Genomic DNA, 20,215 nt, shown 5'->3' with positions numbered 1-20,215 from the left:
GTCACCCTGGCTCTGGCACCCTGCAGGAAGCCCGGCCCAGCTCCCAGCCCCCGTGTTGCCGCATGCTCTTGTTCTGGGACGTCTCTCCCCACTTATCCAGTAACTCCCCAGGGCCTTCCCCACTTCCTTGTGTATTCCCAGCAATGAGCCCAAGACAGGGACTTAGCAGTGTTTCGTATCATTTAAGGAACAAGTATCTCCCCACCTCTCAGGAAGGGGTTGTAATTACACTGTGTATCTACGGAGGGGCGAGGCCCAGGCTGTCGATCAGACTGAGGGATCTGACCCAGGAGAACAAAAACATGCCCATCAAAGCTAAATTGGACCCCAGCCAACAATACCATGGTTTCCAACAGCACATGGAACATTTGTGGAAGGAGACAAGGAGGAAAGCCTTGATACATTTTTTTTAATTAATTCATCCAAGTTTCATTGTCTGACCATGACAACATTAAATTAGAAATTATTAACAGAAAAATATCTGGAGAATCCTCAAATATTTAGAAACTAAACAATATACCGCTAAAATAACCCCATGGCTCAAAGAAGAAATCACAAAGGAAATTAGAAACTGAAGGAAAATGAAAATACAACACGTCAAATTTTGTACAATGCAGCTGAGTCGGAGCTTACAGAAATGTGTACTTTTAAACACATATCAAAAATGAAGAAAGTTCCAAAATTCATTATCTAATTTTTCACCTTAAAAAGTTAGAAAACTACAAATCAAAGTAGAAGAAGAAGGAGGTGGAGGAGGAAGAGAGAGGCAGTAGAGGGGGGCAGGGGTGGGGGAGGACGAAGAAGACAAAAACAGGAAATAACGAATAGAGAAAAACCAATGAAACCAAGAGGTGTTTTCTGAAAAGACAAATAAAACTGATAAACCTGTAGCTAGACTGATGAAGACAAGAGGGTAGACATAAATTTCCAACATCAGGCATGAAAGATGGTTCATCACAGTGGATCACACGGACATAAAAAGGATGGTAAGGAAATACTGTGAACAATTTATGCTAATAATTTGACACCTTGGATGAAATGGACAAATCCCATAAAAGATGAAATTACCAAAGTTTATGCAATATTGCTCAATACTGGTAACTTAAATAGCCCTTTAACTATTGAATGTATTGAATTTGTTAAAGCAGATGTACAATGTATGTCTGATAGGCCACAAGGCAGGCTGTTCTAGTTAGCGTAGAGTTCAAGCCAAATCAGGTATAAGCCAGAAGGACTTCCCCACACCTCAATATGTGAAAATTTCTTCATCACTCAGGAGCAAAGATGCCACCCTTGACCACACATTACCAAGTTGAATCAATACACAAAAAGGATAATAAACAATGACCAAGTTGAGTGTTCCCAGAAAAGCACGGGTGGCTTAACATTTGAAAAATCAATCAGTATGAGTCACTCTCATTAACACCCTAAAACGACAATGATCACTTCAACAGATACAGAAAAAAGCATTTGATAAAATTCCACACCCAAGCGCGATAAGAACTCTCAGAAAAATAGGAACAGAGGGAACTTCCTCAACTTGATAAAGCATATCTGCCAAAGCTACACCTAACAGCACCGAGTTGTGAGATGCTCTGCCTTCCCCGCTCCTCCGATGGACGGAAGGAGGCCCACCTAGGCGAAGCCCCGCCCATCTGCGCGAAGCCCTGCCCACCAGCACACGCCTTGAGCTCCAGGCATGACGTCACTCCCACGCCGCGCACTAACGGTCAGCAACCGCCAACCACCCGCAGCTAACAGGCTTGGCGCGTGCAACACCCCCATTGGCCGAGCTCGACCAGGCGTGGGCGCAGGCGCGGGCGCCACAACCCTATTGGCCAAGCTCGAGGGCGCGCAGGCGCAGGCTCGGCCGCAGCAACCCCATTGGCTGAGGGCAGCGGGAGCGGCGTGCCGCGTGCGGGCGCCTAGGGCGGCGGAGACGAACGGCCGGGCCATGCTGCACCTCGCGGGCAAGCTGGTGGCCTTCTTCTGGAGGAGGGCGGAAGAACCCGAGGAGGAGGCCGGGCCGCCGGGGCCCAAGCTCGCAGAAGGTGCCTCGCGGGAAGGGCTGGTACGCGCGGCCCCCTGAGGCCGCCCAGCCAGACGGTGGCCCGGGACTGTGGACGGGCGCGGGGGTGGGGGTGGGGCGGCTGGTGACGTAGTGAGAGCCGCTGAGGCCCTCAAAGCCTGGTTCCTGCGCCTGGTGGGGCGGGAGTGGGGGAGGAGCGTGGTCCGAGCCGGGTCCCAGGGCGTTAGTGTGACGAGATCGGGATTTGAGAGCTTTTGCTTGTTTTCTGACTCGAAGCTGAGGCGTGTCTGTCCCGTGATGATCTCTTCTTTGCAGTGTAACTTAAATAGGTCTTCTCAGTACGTAATAGCATTTTACGGCTTTTGGGGTCTGTGCCTCCTTGTTTCCGCTTTGTGTTTTCATGCGCCGGGAGCGCCTTGACACGTCGTCCCTGCGCGGCTTCCCGTTCTCTCTGTGTCAGTGTCCCTTGCGGTTGTGTGCTTCGACAGCTCTGAAGAGTGTAACCTGGCGGTCTTAAACTGTCATTTTAGAGTCTCGTGGCATCCTCCTCCTGTTTACTTGAAATTGTTTTCGAACCCATCTTCCTGAAGTACAAGCTGTACGTACTTCTGTTTCTGCCACAGCGTCCCTCCCTGCACCCCGAATTACACGGTTGCTTTTCCCCAAGGCTTTTCGCATTTCCTCCCAATTCCTCTTTGCATCTGAGACTTGAACGCCGGGTGGTGATTCTCTAGTTGCCTTCTCTAACCTCTGAAAAGACGAAATTCTCCGCAAGAGAAGCCAGAACGTCAGCCGTGGAGTTACTTGTTGGGGCAGCACGCTAACAGCCATCTCTGCCCAGAGTTGTTAATGCCTCTTTGCCGCCTGGAGTAAGTCGCTTCGTCCGTCCGCGGATCTTGTCTGTTAAATGTGGCTTGAACAGCAGTCGGAGTTCCAGCCAGGCTTCCGCGGGCTTCCGTGGCTGGGCCGTGCCCTGGGCACTTGGGTGTCTTCTGTGTCTGACAAGGAGCAGACGAGGTGCTGTGCGGACTCGGAGCACGGGTTCTGGCCGGGGTCTCTTGAGTGGATGAGGGCAGGCCCTGCTCTACGCCAGACTTGCCCGCCAGGCCCAGAACGTCTTCCAGCGCCTGCTTTGGTGAAATAACACAGAATCGCCTGACCGTGCTGCTGGTGGTATTGATAACAGCGGTGATGAGGATGCGCAGTAGCCACTCCCCTGATGCTGCTATAATGCTAACAGCAGTTTACGATGCCCCCAGCCTGTGCCAGCCACTCAGAGGTCTACGCACTGCACGCGCCTGTCACGTAGTAACCCTCACACAGCTCTCTCGGACAGAGACCATGACTGTCCCCGTTTTACAAGTGAGGACAGGCACGGGGTGGTTAAAGCCCTAGCCCAGGTTCCACAGATGGCTGGGGAAGAGCTGGCCGTCAGGTGCAGATGGGCTCTCCCCATCGAGCCCACCGCCTGTGCCCCTGGGAGGAACCTGGGTAGTCTGCCTCTAAAACCCTGCTTTCTGAGCACCCCAGTCCCCAGGGAGGTTCTCAGCCCACAGGGCTCCTAGCCCCACGGACGCTCTGGGGGGCTTAACTGTAGTGTGCACTTGATTTGTGGTCAATATAACCTCTCTGTTTACCCGTCTTAGGTGACACCAAGTTGAAAACTGTCCAGGGTGTCGTGACAAGGTACTGCGGCGATTATGGCATGATTGATGATTTGATCTACTTCTCCAATGAGGCTTTGACTAGCAAAGTGCTTCTAAATGTTGGACAGGAAGTTATTGCGGTTGTGGAAGAAAATAAGGTGTCGAATGGACTGAAAGCAATCCGGGTAAGGCCTGAGTTCATGAGGAAGCCTCTCTACACCTTGGGCTTCACGCCGCTGTCCTCCTGTTCAGTTACCTGTCAGAGACAACCTGTAGCTTTATGCCATGGAGAGAAACACTGTTACCACTTCTGTATCTACTCTTCTAGTCTTCTAAAAAAGTATTGTTAAAAATAACTATTTGGATCCTTTGTTATCCAGTTAGCCAAGATAATTAATGAACTCTACTATTCAGCAAGTGTTTCTTTAAAAAAGATTGTGTTTTTGTACTCTGATTTCCTGGAAGTATAATTGTTAGTCAGAGAGTATGTGCACATTTAACGTGTTAATGGTTATCATCAAATTATCCTTCAGTAACGCTGCAGTAATCATACTCAGGGGCAGGATGAGACACTTGTTACCCACGTTGGCAAAAGGATGTGGACGTTATTGATCTTGGAAATCTGCACCAATCACTTTGAAAAGGGATCTTATAATTTTAATTTGCACTTAAGCCTTAAAGTAGATTAAATTTTCACATTTTTTCTATGAGTTACTTTAGTGTCCTTTTATCATTTTTTTGTTGGGTTCAACTTTTTAAAATTAAACTTTCTACATTTTGGAAATTAGACTTTTTAAAGCAAAATTATTATATGAAAATGTTGCAAATGTTTCCCCCCAAGATCATCTTTTGACTTTGTTTTATAAAGTCTCATTTTATGTAGTTAACGTGTCTGTCTTTTCCATGTGGCTCTCGGGCTCTGTACGAATCCTTAGAGAGGCTTTTCCCACTTTTCATTCGACATGCACTCAGGTTTTCCTGTGAAAATTTATGGACATTTAAATGTTTAATTTACCTGGAACTTACTGGATGTACAGACTGAAAGAAGGAGCCAGACGTTTCTTCCCCGGTAGCGCACCAGTCATCCGCTGAGTGGTCCCCTGTTTCCTACTGAGTGGGAAGGTCCCTTTCTCACACACCAGAATCCCATCTGCCTGGGACCCCGTCTGGACCCTGTCGGTTCTGATGCCTGCACGTGGCCCACGTGGCACGGTTGTGTCCTCAGGTGGCAGGCTGTTTTCTCTCTTCCTCCTCTTTGTGGATGGACTTCTCTGGGCTCTCCCCTCGATGTGGATAAACGTTAGAGTAATCCTGCCATTTCTCCTCCTGGGCTCAGACTCACCCAGACCAGCACTGAGTGTGTGGATCCATTTAGGTCAAGAGACGTGTGGATCATAGCAGGTCTTCTCCAGCTACAAATTATGTCTGTCCACTTATTTAAGCCTTCCTTTGTGTTCTTTTGTTCACTTCAGTTCTGCAGATTCCTTGTGAAGTTTATTTTTGAGAATTGTAATGTTTTTGTTCCATTATCAATATAATTTTTCTTTGTATTTTCAAATCAATCTTTTTCTTTCCCTCTAGGAAATCTGTTGATTTTTTTTTGTTACGTAATTTGGTATCTTGCAAATTTACTGAGCTCCACTACTTTTTAAAATGGTCAAGACATACTTTGTTACCATTACATTTTAGTAAATGCCACCTACCAGCCATGTGTGGCTATTTAAATTTAAATTTATTAAAATTAAATAAAATTTAGAATTAATTCCTCAGTTTCACGAGCCACATTTCAAGCACTGAACGTAGCTGGTGGCACCAAATTGGACGGCGCGAATGTAGAACGTCTGTGTGGTGGCTGGAGGGCCTGCAGGGCCGCTGTGGCCGGGAACGTGCCGCCAGCGAGGAACAGGCGCTTCCTCCTTGCTCTCCACCTGCACTTGGACTCCGCAGGCCAAGTACTTGCCTTGTTTGTTTTTAGCTCTTCTGGAAGATGCTTGAATCACTTGATTTACCAACATTTAACAGTTTTAACTGACTTCCTTTGTGAAAGTTGTGGAATTGGCTCGTTTGCTCTACCCTCTGGATTTGTTTGCTCATTTTTTATTCAGGTTTTTTTATTGTGGTAAAATATGCATAACATAAAATTAATTTTAATTTAAATTTTTTAATGCCATTCAGTGGCACTAAGTACATTCATGTTGTTGTGCGCTTATACCCACTGTCTGTTTTCATAACTTTTCATCATCCCAAATATAAACTCTATACCCATTAAACAATAATCCACTATTCTACTTTCTGTCTCTATAAATGTGACTATCCTGGGTACCTCATGTAAGTGGAATCGTATGATATTAGTCCTTTTGTGTCTGCCGTATTAGACTTAGCATAATATTTTCAAGGCATATCCGTGTAACATGTATCAGAACTTCATTCCTTACTATGGCTAAATGATATTCCATTGTATGCATAGATTACATTTTGTTTCTCCACTCACCTGTTTTGGGCACTTGCGTTGTTTCTACTTTCTGGCTGTTGTGGGTAATGCTGCTGTGAAAAGTACCTTTCTGAGTCCCAGTTTTCAATTCTTTTGGGTCTATACCTTGGAGTAGAATTGCATGCTCATGTGGTAATCCTATATTTAACTTTTTGAGGGTACGCCAAAGTTTCCCCAGTGGCTGCACCATTTTACATTCCCACCAGCAGCACAGGGGTTCCAGTTTCTCCACATCTCCACCAACTTGAATTATTTTCCCATTTTTTGATAGTAGCCACTCTAGTGGATGTGAAGGGGTGTTTGATTGTGGTTTTGATTTATATTTCCCTAATAATTAGTGATGTTGAGCATCTTTTCATGTGCTTATTGGTCATTTATATATCTTCTTTAGAGAAATGTCTTTTCAGTTCTTTTGCTTATATTTTAATCAGGTTGTTTATTTTCTTGTTAAGTTGTAGAAGTTTTTTTATATATTCTGGATATTAATCCCTTATCAGATATGTGGTTTACAGATATTTCCTCCCATTCTGTGAATTTTTTAACTTTTTCTTAGTATCGATAATATCCTTTGATGCACCAAAGTTTTAAATTTTGATGGAGTACAATTTATCCTTTTTTAATAGCCTATGCCTTTGATGTCACACTTAAAAAAATCATTAACTAATCCAAGATCATGAAGATTTTCTCCTGTGATTTCTTCTAAGGGTTTTATAGTTTTAGTTCTTAAATTTAAGTCTGACCCATTTTTGAATTAATTTTTGAATATGGTATTGGATGAGGGTTTGACTTCATTCTTCTGCACGCTGAGAGCCAGTTCTCCCACCACCGTTTTTTGAGAAGACCTTTTCCCTCTTGAAGGGTCCTGGCACCTTTGTTGGCACCTTTGACCAGATATGTGAAGGTTTATTTCTGGGCTCTTTATTTCGTTGGTATTTTGTCTGTCTTTACACTCTTTTAATTACTGTAGCTTTGTAGTAAGTTTTTTTGGGTTTTTTGTTTGGTTTTTTACTTTTTTTTTTTTTGGCTGCATTCAGTCTTTGTTGCTGCGCGCGGGCTTTTCTCTGGTTGCGGCGAGCGGGGGCTACTCTTTGTTGCGGTGCATGCGCTTCTCATTGTGGTGGCTTCTCGCTGTGGAGCACGGGCTCTAGGTGTGTGGGCTTCGGTAGTTGTGGCACGTGGGCTCAGTAGTTGTGGCTCGCAGGCTCTAGAGCGCTGGCTCAGTCGCTGTGGCGCATGGGCTGAGTTGCTCTGCGGCATATGGGATCTTCCGGACCAGGGCTTGAACCCATGTCCCCTGCATTGGCAGGTGGATTCTTAACCACTGCACCACCAGGGAAGCCCTTGTAGTAAGTTTTGAAATCAAAAAGTGTGAGTCCTCCAACTTTGCTCTTCCTTTTCAAGATTGTTTTGGCTATTCAGCATTACTCGAGATTCCATATGCATTCTGGGATGGGTTTTTCTGTTTCTGCAAAAAACATCATTGGGATTTTGATAGAGATTGCATTGAATCCGTAGATCGCTTTGGGTAGTATTGACGTCTTAATGTTAATCCGTGAACGTGAGATGTGTTTCCATTTATTTGTGTCTTCTCTGACTGCTTGCAGCCACATTTTATAGTTTTCAGTGTACAGGTCTTCCACCTCCTTGGTTAAATTTATTCCTAAGTGTTTTATTCTTTTTGATGCTATCGTAAATGGAATTGTTTTCTCAGTTGCCTTTTTTAAATTGTTCATTGCAAGTGTATAGAAATACGACTGATTTTTGTATATTGATTTCATACGCTGGAACTTTGCTGAATTCATTTATTAGCTCTAAGAGGTGTTTTGTAGATTTTTTAGCGTTTTCTGTGTGTAAGATCATGTCATCTATAAGTAGATAATTTACTTCTTCCTTTCCAATTTGGATATTAAAATTTCTTCTTCTTGCCTAATTGCTCTGGCTGGGACTTTCAGTATTATGTTGAACAGAAGTGGTGAAAACAGGCATCCTTGCCTTGTTCCTTATCCTCGGGGCAAAGCTTTCAGTCTCTCACCACCGAGTGTCATGTGAGCTGTGGGTTTTTCACACGTGGCCTTTATCCTATTGAGGAAGTTCCAGTCTCTTCCTATTGGATTGAGTTTTTATCGTGTAAAGGTGTTGAGTTACGTCAGATGCTTTTTCTGTATCAGCTGAGATGATCATATATTTTTTCCTTTGTTCTACCAGTGTGCTGGATGGTACTGACTGATTTTCATTTGTTGAACCACGTTTGCATTCTGGGGTAAACCCCCCTCCATCGTGGTGTGCAACGCATTTCTTATGCAGCTGCATTCAGTTTGCCAGTATTTCATTGAAGATTTTTGCCTCTGTTCATAAGGGGGTCTTGGCCAGAGGTTTGCTTTCCTTGGAGTCCTCAGTATGTCTTAAGTAGCAGTTTGCCTGTCTTGCAGGTGGAAGCCGTCTCAGATAAATGGGAAGACAACAGCAAGAGGCACGGCAGAGGGCTGTCCGACTCCAGCCCCCGAGTGCTGGTCGGCTGCGTGACCTCGCTGATGGACGGCGCCGGCTACATCAACCAGACCACGTACTTCTCCCTGGAGAGTGTGTGTGAAGGTACACGGGATGCGTTTCTGTTTCATGTTTAAAATTAGGTTTTGTGGGGTTTTTTTTTTTAATGTTCATAACGAGATTTGAGATGGACCAGGGACCGGTTTTCATCTGCCAGGTCCTCAGAGTGTTGCCCTTAAAGCCTCTGCCCAACATCTGGTTCCTCCTATCTGGATCTCATCCCAGGCCTCTGACATCCCACCCCACCCCACCCCACCCCACCCTGAGGCTGGAGCTCTTTACCCCAGATGCCCCCCTGCTCTGCCCCCAGGCCTGCCCTGTATGGACCAGCCAGCCTTGCCCTTTCCCTTCTGGTCTGTGTGTTTGAGCAGTGGCTTTGCTGGGGGTGCTCTGTAGCTGGGCTGCCTTTGTGCCTCTGGCAGTCTGCCTAAAACACCCACCGACCTGGAAGCTGGTGCTCCAGGAGCTTTGCCTCCGGTGGCTTTGTGCCGCTGCACGTGGTGCAGCACGGCCCCGCTGCTGAGTAGCAGTGTCCGCAGATGGTTGGGCTGCTGTGTGCTCGTCACCAGCTTTCTTGAGAAACAAACTCCATATTTCATTAGGCACTGTTGTTTTTTGAGCTTAACTGCTGCAAAAATGTTTATTACAAAAGAACCAAAAGGTTATCACCGGTTGTGGCTACACCGCGTGCCACGCCCAACCTGTCCAGACCACTCTCTCCCCGCTTCACGTCAGGACGGCTTGGCTGCCACCTCACGTCACTGCCCCTGCCGTTTCCCCGCTTTCCCGGCCACCCTACCAGCTCCCTGGCACAGCGAGGGGCTCCCTCTCCTGGGCTGGGATACCCGTAGCCGCCCAGGCCTCAGGTCTGAGCACACCTCCCTGTGTCACCGTGCACCCTGGGTGCCCCCGATGGGGAGGGTACTCACAGTGTCTGCAAGGGGCTGGCACAGGGGTGCCACACGTTCCCATACCTCCTGGAGCCAGGGCTGTGGGTAGAGGGCTGCCATTCTGCCCACTTGGTTGCAGTTGTTGATGACACTTTGTTACGTGTTTCTTTGTTTGAACTTTGGGGAGTATCTGAAATCAGATGGGGCCCTGACACTGTGCAACCAGGTCCCCTGCTCTTGCCTTGTAGGCAGGAAGACAGGTTGGCCCGTAACAGCCTCTGCTCCGTTGGCGTGGGTAAACCTGGAAGAGAATCCAGGTGGATACGCTGGTTCCTAACAGGAACAGAGAGCACCTTTCTCAACCAGTCATGTGTGTCTCAGAACAGAAACATAACTGCAGAGTGAATTGTACACTTTGATGTTGCATTACCAAGTAACATGCCCGGTTTCCCTGCCTTGGAGGTTTCAAGCCTTGCAAGGGGGACTGGGTGGAGGCCGAGTACTGGATCCGGCCGGGCACGTGGAGCAGTGAGGCCATCTCGGTGAAGCCACTGAGGTACAAGCGCGTGGACCGGGTAGGTGCTGAGCCTCGAGCGGCCCGGGGTCCTGGGTGCGATGGGAGGTCAGGATAAATGAGGGTCCGTCTCGGGCAGAGAAGACCCTGATGTCTTACCGAGGTCACCGGCGGCCGGCCTGCACACTCACATAGTTAAATTCTAGGTCACGAAGGGACGAGGAGTGTTAAAGCGTCTGATGGTGGGGATGCGTGGAGTGGGGTGTGGGCTCTGCCCTCGCTCGTAGCAACGGCTGTGGTCTGGGGAGTGGGGACTGGAACAGAGGAGGGAATTGAGGTTGCGGGTGGAGGTGTGCGCTGGGCCCCGCTCCCTGCCTGGCCGGTCCCGCTGGGGGCATTGCTCCTCCTCCGAGACCAGGCCTGAGCCTCACTGGCTGCGGCAGCCCCTTGCACACTGCCAGCGTCTGGTGCTGTGCTTGCAGGTCTGCGTGTCCAGCCTCTGTGGGAGGAATGGGGTGATCAACGACTACATCTTTTTCACTCTGGACTCCCTGAAGCTCCCGGAAGGCTACGTGCCACAGAGGCACGACGTGGTCAGCGCGGTGGTGGTGGAGAGCAGCCAGTCGTGCTACACGTGGAGGGCCCTGTGCGTGACCCCAGTGCAGAGGCGGTGAGGAGGCGGCGGCTCGGGGGGCGGGGGCCTGGGGTGCATCTGAGAGCCGGTTGAACAAGGCAGGTAGCAGACCGTCCAGGCCCTGAGCTGGCGGGGCTGGAGGGAGAGCCCTCGTGGGGGCTGGGGGTCCTCACAGCTACCTGAAGGCTGAGTGAGAGGCCGCCTCTTGATAGCTCATGGTGATGATCTCCATATTTTCGTGGGCTTTGTGTGTTGTGTTCTTTCACGTGTTGGCATTTTGTAGAACACGTTGGACGTGGTCAGTTCTTTGTTTTATTTTGGCTATGCCAGTTGTGTCACGCATGCAGTACCTAGTTCCCCAACCAGGGATCGAACCCGGACCCTCTGCATTGGGAACGTGGAGTCTTACTCACTGGACCACCAGGGAAGTCCTGGTCGGTTCTTAAAATTACTGAATTTCCTGTATCTGGTTCTTCCTTCTGTGCGCCCGTGACTTCCTGCCTCCAACACGCGTGTTTATGCAGCACGGCAGGCCTTCCTGAGCTCCCGCCCCGTCTCTGCTGCTCTCTCTCCGTAGTGCTCGTCTCAGGGAGCTCGTTACATGGTTTCTGAAGTCCTTCTGTTTATTGTCTGATCTCCTCAGCGGAGCAGATTGCTTGCAGGGGGGAGTGTCTCATGAGCCACAGGACGGGCAGGCAGGGGAGCCCCATCTCAGGAGGACTGAGCTGCCTGGCGCAGCTGGGAGGGATGTGCTGGGACCGGGGTGTGGGCAGAAGGGGAACATGGTGAGGTGGGCCCTGCCGTGACCAGGCTGTCTGGTGGACACAGCCTCCTGCCCCACGGGACCTGCTCTCCTTTTGGAGAATGACTCTGCCCGTCCTCATAACAGCGAAGTGCGGGAGATGCATACCCTTGCCCCCTCCACCGGGAAGGCCCAGGAGGCCCGGGAGTTCTGGCTTCAGTCCATCTGATGGGCCCAGGGGTGTGAGGATGTGAGGCCAAGCAGGCGCTTGTTTGCCAGGCATCTGTGCCGGGATCTTGGAGGCCGAACCGGGGCCTCGGCTCCCTGCTGGCTCTGTGATCCTGCTGGCCGTCGGCCCTGCCCACATTAGGTATTGTCACTCGGAACCTCCTGCCACTTTAAGGGAGCTCCGTGTTGTTGGGACTCGGGCTTCCTGATCGTTGTCTTCACGGCACAGTTAACTGGGCTCCTGACGGCCGTGGGCAGGGGCGGATCGTGGGAGGGCAGCCAGGACTGGTGCAAACTGGCCATCCGAGAGAAGCAGCTGCCGTCTCGCCTGCAGGCCAGCGTGTTCGTCGGAAGGGAGTCTGGGTCCCTGTTGCCCTGTCTGTCTGATTCTTCGCAGCACTTACCTTAACCTGCTCTGTGACTCACCATGTTTCCAGAGGACCCGCCTCTGCCGAATGGAGTGGGTGGGGGCAGGAGCGGGGGGCTCCCTGGCAGTGGGCGGTGAGCTTCGGGTGAGCCTCCCCTGGTGGCCTGGCTGCAGTGGACTCTGGCCCCTCCAGTGAGGGGAGCTGGTCCCCGTAAGGGTGACCAGTCAGGCACTTACCCCGAGCTCCATGCGTCTGCCTCGAGCAGCCGTCTTCACGGGGCCAGGGAAGTCGTCACACCTTCATTTTCAGACACTGGCTGTGAGCCAACCCCAGCTCTTGGGCAGCCCCTCATCATCCCCCCGTCAGTGCGGGGCTGGGGTGAGCGGTGGAGGGGTCGCTGGCCCGGTAAGCAGTGAGGCCCCGCGTCCTGTCCACCCAGCAGATGCCCCGTATGCTGTGGTCCCTGTGCTGCATCCTGACCGTGGTTTCCTCCCATCCTGGTCCTGGCTCCACGGCGTTAGCCCCAAGTGGAGGATGCTGCCCTGCACTCAGACGCACCGTCCGGCTGCCCGCTCAAGGGTCTGAAGGACAGCGAAGTGTCGTGTGCAAAGCAGGGACCTGCACTCCTCCGGGCCAGGCCTGTAGCGGCGTCCAGCATCCCCCCTCCAGGCTCCGGGTGGGTTCCGCCCAGAACCCGCAGGTGGCTGCTGACTCGGGTCTTGGTGCGTCTCTGCCTGCCCATAAGCCGCTACGGCTGGCCGTCTGCCAGGACAGATGACCGCTCCCACGGCCGCCCCAGGCGGGGGCTGAGGCATGGCTGCCCGATCCCGGGGCGGCCCTGGCCGTGTGGATGAGGAGAGGAAGGTGGGGAGCGGGGGGCGGGCAGGGCCGTGTGGCCAGCAGGGAGTTAAGGGGGGCTGGCTGAGAGGGCGTGGCTGCTGTGGTGGAAGGTGTCTCTGGGTGGGTGTGTGCACAGGGACCAGGTGTGAAGGAGCCTGTTTCCAGGTGGCACTACGGGAGGGTCAGGGAGGGCAGGAAGGAGCTGAGGGTGCACGGTGGGCACAGCGCCCGAGCTTCATGGCAGCGTCAGGACAGAGGGGGACGAATGGTCCCTTCTCACGGGAGGGTGGAATCTGCTCATTTTCTAAAGATAAAAATTCTCATTTAATTAGTTTCAAATATTTTGAAGCCACACTCTTTTTCCAACGAAAGCTTAGTAATGGGTCACTGACGAGCAAAGCCCCTTGCGGCAGCCGGGGAGGGTCTGGGGAGGAGCATTGAACACCCTTCCCTCTGTGACCAGGGCTGGGGGGTGCGGGGGCGAGGAGTCCCGGGGCTCGGGGGGTGCACAGCTGGCGAAGGCTGCCCGTGTTCTCAGATCCCCAGAGCTCCCACCAGGGCCCTCCTCTCCTCTGGATTCAGCAGGGCTTGTAGTTTCTTCTTCAGGGTGATCTGCTGTCTTACTCAGAAGTTCTCTAAGTGTCGTCCTTACTTGGTCGCCTCTTTGGGGTTGGCCCCTTATCCCCTCGCCCTGTGGTTGGTGTGGCCCGGAAGGGCAGGGAAGGCAGGTGGGGCCTCAGGACGCGCCACCCGCCCACGCTGACCCCGACACTGTCCTGTGGCTGCTTTATCCAGGGGCACCTCTGTGGTCCAGGAGACTGCTGACGAGGCCTGTGGAGCCCTTTTACTGAAAAACAAAGGTGACATTGAAGTCACGAGGATGACAAATTTTGGAACGCTGAAAGAAGGAGAAAGCAAAAATGTGGTGATCTGGATAGAGTAAGTTTGCCACTCAAACAGAAGTACAAACTGTGGTTTAAGAATTTCTGTAGAACCGATTTTATTTTGCTTGCTTATTTTTTCCTTTATGTATATCTTTCTAGATTTTCCACCCTGAAATAGCCTTTTTACTTATACTCATAAAAGTATTTGCAATTGCCATTCACTAGTTACATTGAATTCTGTTTTATGGTAACAGTATTTTAGCTTTAGAAATCCTATCTCTGTTCATGGCTAATTTTCCTTTTCCAGGAATAAAGGAGACACTCCTCAAAACTTAGTCAGCTGCAAGTTGGGTGGCTGGGATAAAGCTAAACAGTTCAGATTTCAGATGCTGGATAAAATCCAGACGTGCCCCGAAGTGTCTCTTGTTTCCGTTCCTGTGAAGGAGAAGAATTTTGCGGATGAAAATATTAACTCATTAGACAGCTGCAGGAAAAACAAAACCTATCAGACATTGGAGAGCAGTCTGGTGAACAACAGAGAAGCCTCTCCAGGTAGACGTTTCAGCTGTTGCCATTGGATCAGCTGCGCGAGCCCTGTCGGGTCCGGGAGCTGGTGCAGCTGCTCCAGGGTCTGGGCAGGCTAGTGGCAGCGTTTACCCTGTGGGCTCTTTGGTCTGGACCCTTCTCTGATACTTGGGGCTAAAACAGCTGGAGAAATGCCCGGCGTGCTTTACACGAGCTGCTTCGTGCTTTACACGAGCTGCTTCCTGCAATGATTCTAAATTGGGAAGAGGATGCCTGCAGCCCCCTTGCCTGTCGCTCACCTGTCGGGGGCTTCGGCCACTCGTCTATGTGTGATAGTCCCTTCCACCAGCACCACCACTGTCAGAACAGTTCACCTTTGGTCTAATTTTGGATTTAAATTTCATCTCCCAGATGACTATGCCTGTAAAGGAGAAAAGCAGAAGAATGTGTCACAGAAGCCCGAACCTGGTGGGCTCATTCCTCCAGGTGGAAAAACCCTGATCGTGGTTACCTGTGATGCAAAGTACGTGGCTGGAGGGTACGGAGGGAGTTGACTTTGCAGGCATCTGCGCGTTTGTCTTGTTCGGTTTCGCTTATGGTACTTATAGGTTGGATGTAAAAAGTATTGGTAACTATTTTGATGGGACGAAATCACAAGGAAAAGCGCTAGTGGAGGAAGTGGCTTGAGTAAGGGTACCCCCGCTGACTCCTGACCACGGAGGACGGGCACGGCCAAGCCCCCACAGCCTTGGGAAGCCGGGGCCCCGAGGCCCCTGCTGCTGCTCCCCGGGCCTGGCCTCAGCTCGGCCCTGAGACCTGCCTGCCCTTCTCCCTCCACCCGGGCAGCCCAGCCAGACACAGGCTCCCGAGCCCTCGTGGGCCCTTCCGTCTCCTGCCTCCTTCCCCGTGTCCAGAACCCCCGGCTCTGCCTGCTGGTCCCCTGGCAGCTGGGCGCTTTGGTGCAGTCCTTCTCCCCTCCCTCATCTCATCTACACTTGGTGATTTAAAATTTGTCAGAGGGTGGCTCTGATTAAATCAGCGCCTTGCTTCAGGCCCGGTGGCGCGTTGAGCCAAGGGCAGTCCTCGAGCCAGTGGTTGGTGATGCAGCCCCCGTGGCGCCTCCATAACGTGACAGTGGGGCCGGGACTCGAGCAGCAGCGGAAAGTGGGCAGAAGGCAGAGTGGGAGGTGGTGTCTCTGGTCACGCTACACAGCTCTGATTTAAACTTGGGAGTACTAGAAATATTGTTTCCATTCTTAAGCGTGAGAATTACAGACAATACCATTTCAGGTGTGTGATTTTAGCTTGGGAAAACGTTAGCATTGCTTATTTTAGAACGTCCATTTTTTCCCTCTAAAAGAATTATTAAAAGCTAAGGGTGGGCTTACCTGGTGGCACAGTGGTTAAGAATCCACCTGCCAGTGCAGGAGACACGGGTTCGAGCCCTGGTCCGGGAAGATCCCACATGCCGCCGAGCAACTAAGCCTGTGCACCACAACTACTGAGCCCTCGTGCCACAACTACTGAAGCCCGTGCGCCTAGAGCCCATGCTCTGCAACAACAGAAGCCACCGCAATGAGAAACCCACGCACCACAACGAAGGGTAGCCCCCACTCGCCACAACTAGAGAAAGCCCACGCACAGCAACGAAGACCCAACGCAGACAAAAATAAAGAAATAAATTAATTTTAAATTAATAATAAAAAAGCTAAGGGTGACTGGTTTGCTAGCTCTGTGACTTTCCCTGTGTGAACGAAGGGAGATTGTGTTGAACCTGCCTCTATTACTTACGACTCACACTAAACTGTGTCTCGTTTCTCCAGGAATTCTGGCCGCTGCAAGGAGCTCCTTCTGCTTTGCTTCTCCAATTTCATAATCGGGCGATTCCTTGAAGTGAACGTCGTAAGTGAGGAGGAATCACTGATAGCTGTCCGAGAACCCTTTTCATGGAAGAAGTCTAAAAGTTCCCAGGTGTTAGCTTCCACCAAAACTACAGTTGTCATGACCATGCAGAAAAGGTACCATGAGCGGACGACAATGCAAGCCCAGATCTTGGGCTCACGGTGTGAGGGATGCACGTAGCTGCTGTTGTTGGAGGGAGGTGGACGTCCTGGATAAAGGGGTGCAGCTGAGGCCCAGCGCCCTCCATTGTCCTGGGGACACGCTGTGAGGATGGCGGGTGGGGGGGAGGTGGCTGCAGCACCCCAGCTAGTCTCAAGGTGACTTGCAGTGCAGGCTGTGATTTGACCCTTGCCCTCAGCTCCTGCCACCTTTCGTGTTCCCATCAGCCCAGCCCGCCCACCTCCCGAGACAGCCCGTGTCCCACATGGGCACCCAGGGCACCAAGCAGCGAGGGGTCAGTGAGACGTGGTTGGCATGGCTTTCGAGGGCCATTCACAGCACCCGAGTGTCGCTTGTCGAGGGCAGGAGGGTTGCTTGGCTGTTTGAAGCCCATTTGAAGATGTGACACCTTTGAAAAATGAAATTAAGAAAAAGCATGTAATCTGCTAGTGACGCGTGGCTGGGGGCTTGGGGACAACCTGACCGTATCTGGGGTGTCGTCTGGAGAAAGTGCCGCGCATCCACGCTTTCTCGTCTGCAGTTATAAATCCCAAAAGCTCTGAAAAGCAGATTTTGCTTTTTTAAGTTAGGTGCCAAAAAATCATGACCTATAGGCTGGAGGACGTTCCACGACTTAGTCATGTGGACGCGCCCCCTCCTCTGCTGCCCAGAACTCACTGGGATGGTACATGCGGTTTTTCTGTGGTGGGAAGTCCTGAATCCCAGATCACATCTGACCGGGGAACAGTTGAAGAGAAGGTACTGTGGGCTTCCACTAATGCGTGGGCTGGAGGGGAATCTGTTCAAGTATTGTGTGCTCATTGACCTTTGGGGTTAGACCATTGAATCCCAGCACTGCCACCCGGAAGCTGTGCCATCTCAGGCCAGTTTCTCAACCTCTCTGAGCCTTAGTTTCATTTGTAAAGTGCTAGTCCCCCCCTGCCCCACACGTGCCATTTCTGGCACTCAGCAGTCAACAGCAGTCAGTCAGTAAGAACAGTACTGGGCGTGTAAACAGTAGTTGAGTGGCTCTAGGGATAGAACCTGAACACAGGAGCAAGAAGTCATGTGGCCTGCGGGCGGCAGGTCCACATGGCTGGACTCCAGTTACAGGAGCTTTTAAGAACCTCTGGCTGTCGTTTAGTGGTGCACCAAGCAGCTTTCCCGTTACAGTTTGGCTTAACTAGAGGAGTGAAGTAGAGCAACAGCACAAGTATTTAATCCTCTGGTAAGTTTTTCCCCATTGAATATTAATACATTGTCACTGTACAGGAGCGTCCCTAAAGCAAACACTCGGGACTTCCCTGGTGGCACAGTGGTTAAGAATCCACCTGCCAATGCAGGGGACGTTGGTTCGATCCCTGGTCCGGGAAGATCCCACACGCCGCGGAGCAGCTAAGCCCGTGCACCACAACTGCTGAGCCTGCGCTCTAGAGCCCGCGAGCCACAGCTACTGAGCCTGCACGCCACAGCTACTGAGCCCGCGTGCCTGGAGCCCATGCTGCGCAGCAAGAGGAGCCACTGCAATGAGAAGCCCGCGCACCGCAACCAAGACACAACGCAGCCAAAAATAAATCAATAAAAAATAAATGTATAAAAAAAAGAAAATGCAAGTAATCTATATTTAGAAAAAAAAGAGAGAGCACTGGGACACCATCAAATGGGTCCCAGAGGAGAAGAGAGAGGGAAAGGGGCAGAGAACATACATAAAGACATAACAGCTGAAAACTTCCCTAACCTGGGAAAGGAAACAGACATCCAAGTCCAGGACGCAGAGAGTCCCAAACAGGATCAACCCAAAGAAGACCATGCTAAGACCCATTGTAATTAAAAAGGCAAAAATTAAAGGTAGAGAATATTAAAAGCAGCACATTAGGTACAAGGGAACTCCTATAAGACAATTCGCTGACTTTTCAGCAGAAACTCTGCAGGCTAGAAGGGAGTAGCATGATATATTTAAAGTGGTGAAAGGGAAAAACCTACACCCAAGAATATTCTACCCAGCAAGTCTCTCATTCACATTTGATGGAGAAATTAAAAGCTTTACAGACAAGCAAAAGCTAAAAGAATTCAGAGTCACCAAACCAGCTTTACCAGAAATGATAAAGGGACTTCTTTTAGCCAAAAAGAAAAGACCACAACTACATACATAAAAATTATGGAAGAAAAAGCTTATAGGAAAAGGGAAATATACAGTAAAGGTAGTAAAGCCAGCCTCGTATAAGGCTAGTAATAAGGTTGAAAGACAAAAGTAGTAAAATCATAAATATCCGCAATAAGGAGTTAAGGAATACACAGAACAAAAAGATGTCAAATATGATGTCAAAAGCAATAATCATGGGGCTTCCCTGGTGGCGCAGTGGTTAAGAATCCACCTGCCAATGCAGGGGACACGGGTTCGAGCCCTGCTACAGGAAGATCCCACAGCCGCGGAGCAACTAAGCCCATGCGCCACAACTACTGAGCCTGTGCCCTAGAGCCTGTGAGCCACATCTACTGAAGCCCGCGCACCTAGAGCCCATGCTCCGCAACAAGAGAAGCCACCGTAATGAGAAGCTTGTGCACCACAACAAAGAGTAGCCCCTGCTTTCCGCAACTGGAGAAAGCCCACATGTAGCAACAAAGACCCAACACAGCCAAAAATAAAAAATAATTTAAAAAAAAAACAATAATCATGATGGGAGGAGAGTAAAAATGCAGGGTTGTTGAAAATGCATTTGAACTTAAGAGACCAGCAACTTAAATAAACATAGATGGATGAATGGATGGATGAATAGATGATGATGGATAGATGGAGGAATAGATAGCTATGCACATTGTGGAGAATATAGTCAACAACAATGTAATATATTTGCGTGGTAACATATCGTAACTATACTTATTGTGATGATCATTTTGAAATGTACAGAAACATCAAATCACTGTGTTGTGTAATAAGGAATAACAGTGTTGTAGATCGATTATACTTCAAAAACAAACTTACAGAAAAAGAGATGAGATTTGTGGTCACCGGAGGTGGGGTTTGGCGGGGGGAATTGGATGAAGGGGGTCAGAAGGTACAAACCTCCAGCTATAAGATGAATAAGTACTAGGGATGTAACGTACAGCGTGACACATGTAATGAACGTGGCAGTATGTTATATGTGGAAGGTGTCGAGAGTGATCCTGGGAGTTCCCGTCACAAGGAGATATTTTTTTCTTTCTTTAGTTTTGTATCCATATGAGAAGGTGGGTGGTCACTACACTTACCGTGGTCATTATTTCATGATGCATGTAAGTCAGATCATTCTGCTGCGCACCTTAAATGTCTACAGTGCTGTCGTCAATTACATGTCCGTGAAACTGGAAGGAAAAAATAAAGCATAAGAGTTGAGCTTATTGGAAGCTTAGAAACAGTGTTTTCAAGCTCACTGGTCCCAGGGGCTTTTGGGAGTTTGGCATGTTCTTCTGCTGGAGGCAAAGCAGCTCCCGGGAGAGCGGCCCCAAAGCTAAACAGCGCTTTGCAAACCACTGCCTGAGGCCAGCAGTTCACGTACCAGTTGCTTTTGGTGATTGAACCTCTTTCTGAAATAGGAAAGGATGTTTAAGTGGAGACGTCCGGGGTGAAGTGCCTGGTGCTGAAGGGTGGTTTCTAACTTGCGAATCTCCTTTTAAGGAACCTGAGACGACAGCTTCCGAGTTTTCTCCCGCAGTACCCGATACCAGACAGGCTTAAAGAATGCGTGGGGCAGAAAATCGACATCCTGACCTTTCAGCCGCTACTCGCAGAGGTAGGAAAAGTGTCTCACGTGAAGTACTGATTCTTTCTGAGCAAAC

General features: G+C 50.1%; 1 protein-coding gene across 1 annotated transcript in view; it reads left to right on the top strand.

Annotated features, from left to right (window-relative positions):
• Positions 1-1,954: 1,954 nt before the first annotated feature.
• The window catches only part of MOV10L1 (Mov10 like RNA helicase 1), a 44,383-nt gene continuing 26,122 nt past the window's right edge, over positions 1,955-20,215 (top strand). Inside the window, exons 1-10 of the mRNA XM_060164921.1 lie at positions 1,955-2,051; positions 3,676-3,860; positions 8,596-8,758; positions 10,066-10,178; positions 10,600-10,787; positions 13,725-13,868; positions 14,121-14,365; positions 14,750-14,861; positions 16,162-16,356; positions 20,055-20,169. Coding sequence (XP_060020904.1) covers positions 1,955-2,051; positions 3,676-3,860; positions 8,596-8,758; positions 10,066-10,178; positions 10,600-10,787; positions 13,725-13,868; positions 14,121-14,365; positions 14,750-14,861; positions 16,162-16,356; positions 20,055-20,169 — 1,557 coding nt within the window. The remainder of the gene's footprint in view (positions 2,052-3,675; positions 3,861-8,595; positions 8,759-10,065; positions 10,179-10,599; positions 10,788-13,724; positions 13,869-14,120; positions 14,366-14,749; positions 14,862-16,161; positions 16,357-20,054; positions 20,170-20,215) is intronic.

This window comes from Lagenorhynchus albirostris, chromosome 11 (assembly GCF_949774975.1).
Source record: "Lagenorhynchus albirostris chromosome 11, mLagAlb1.1, whole genome shotgun sequence".
NCBI classification, from domain to species: Eukaryota; Metazoa; Chordata; class Mammalia; order Artiodactyla; family Delphinidae; genus Lagenorhynchus; species Lagenorhynchus albirostris.
Note: the sequence above shows the minus strand (reverse complement) of the source record. Positions and strands in the feature narration are given on the sequence as shown.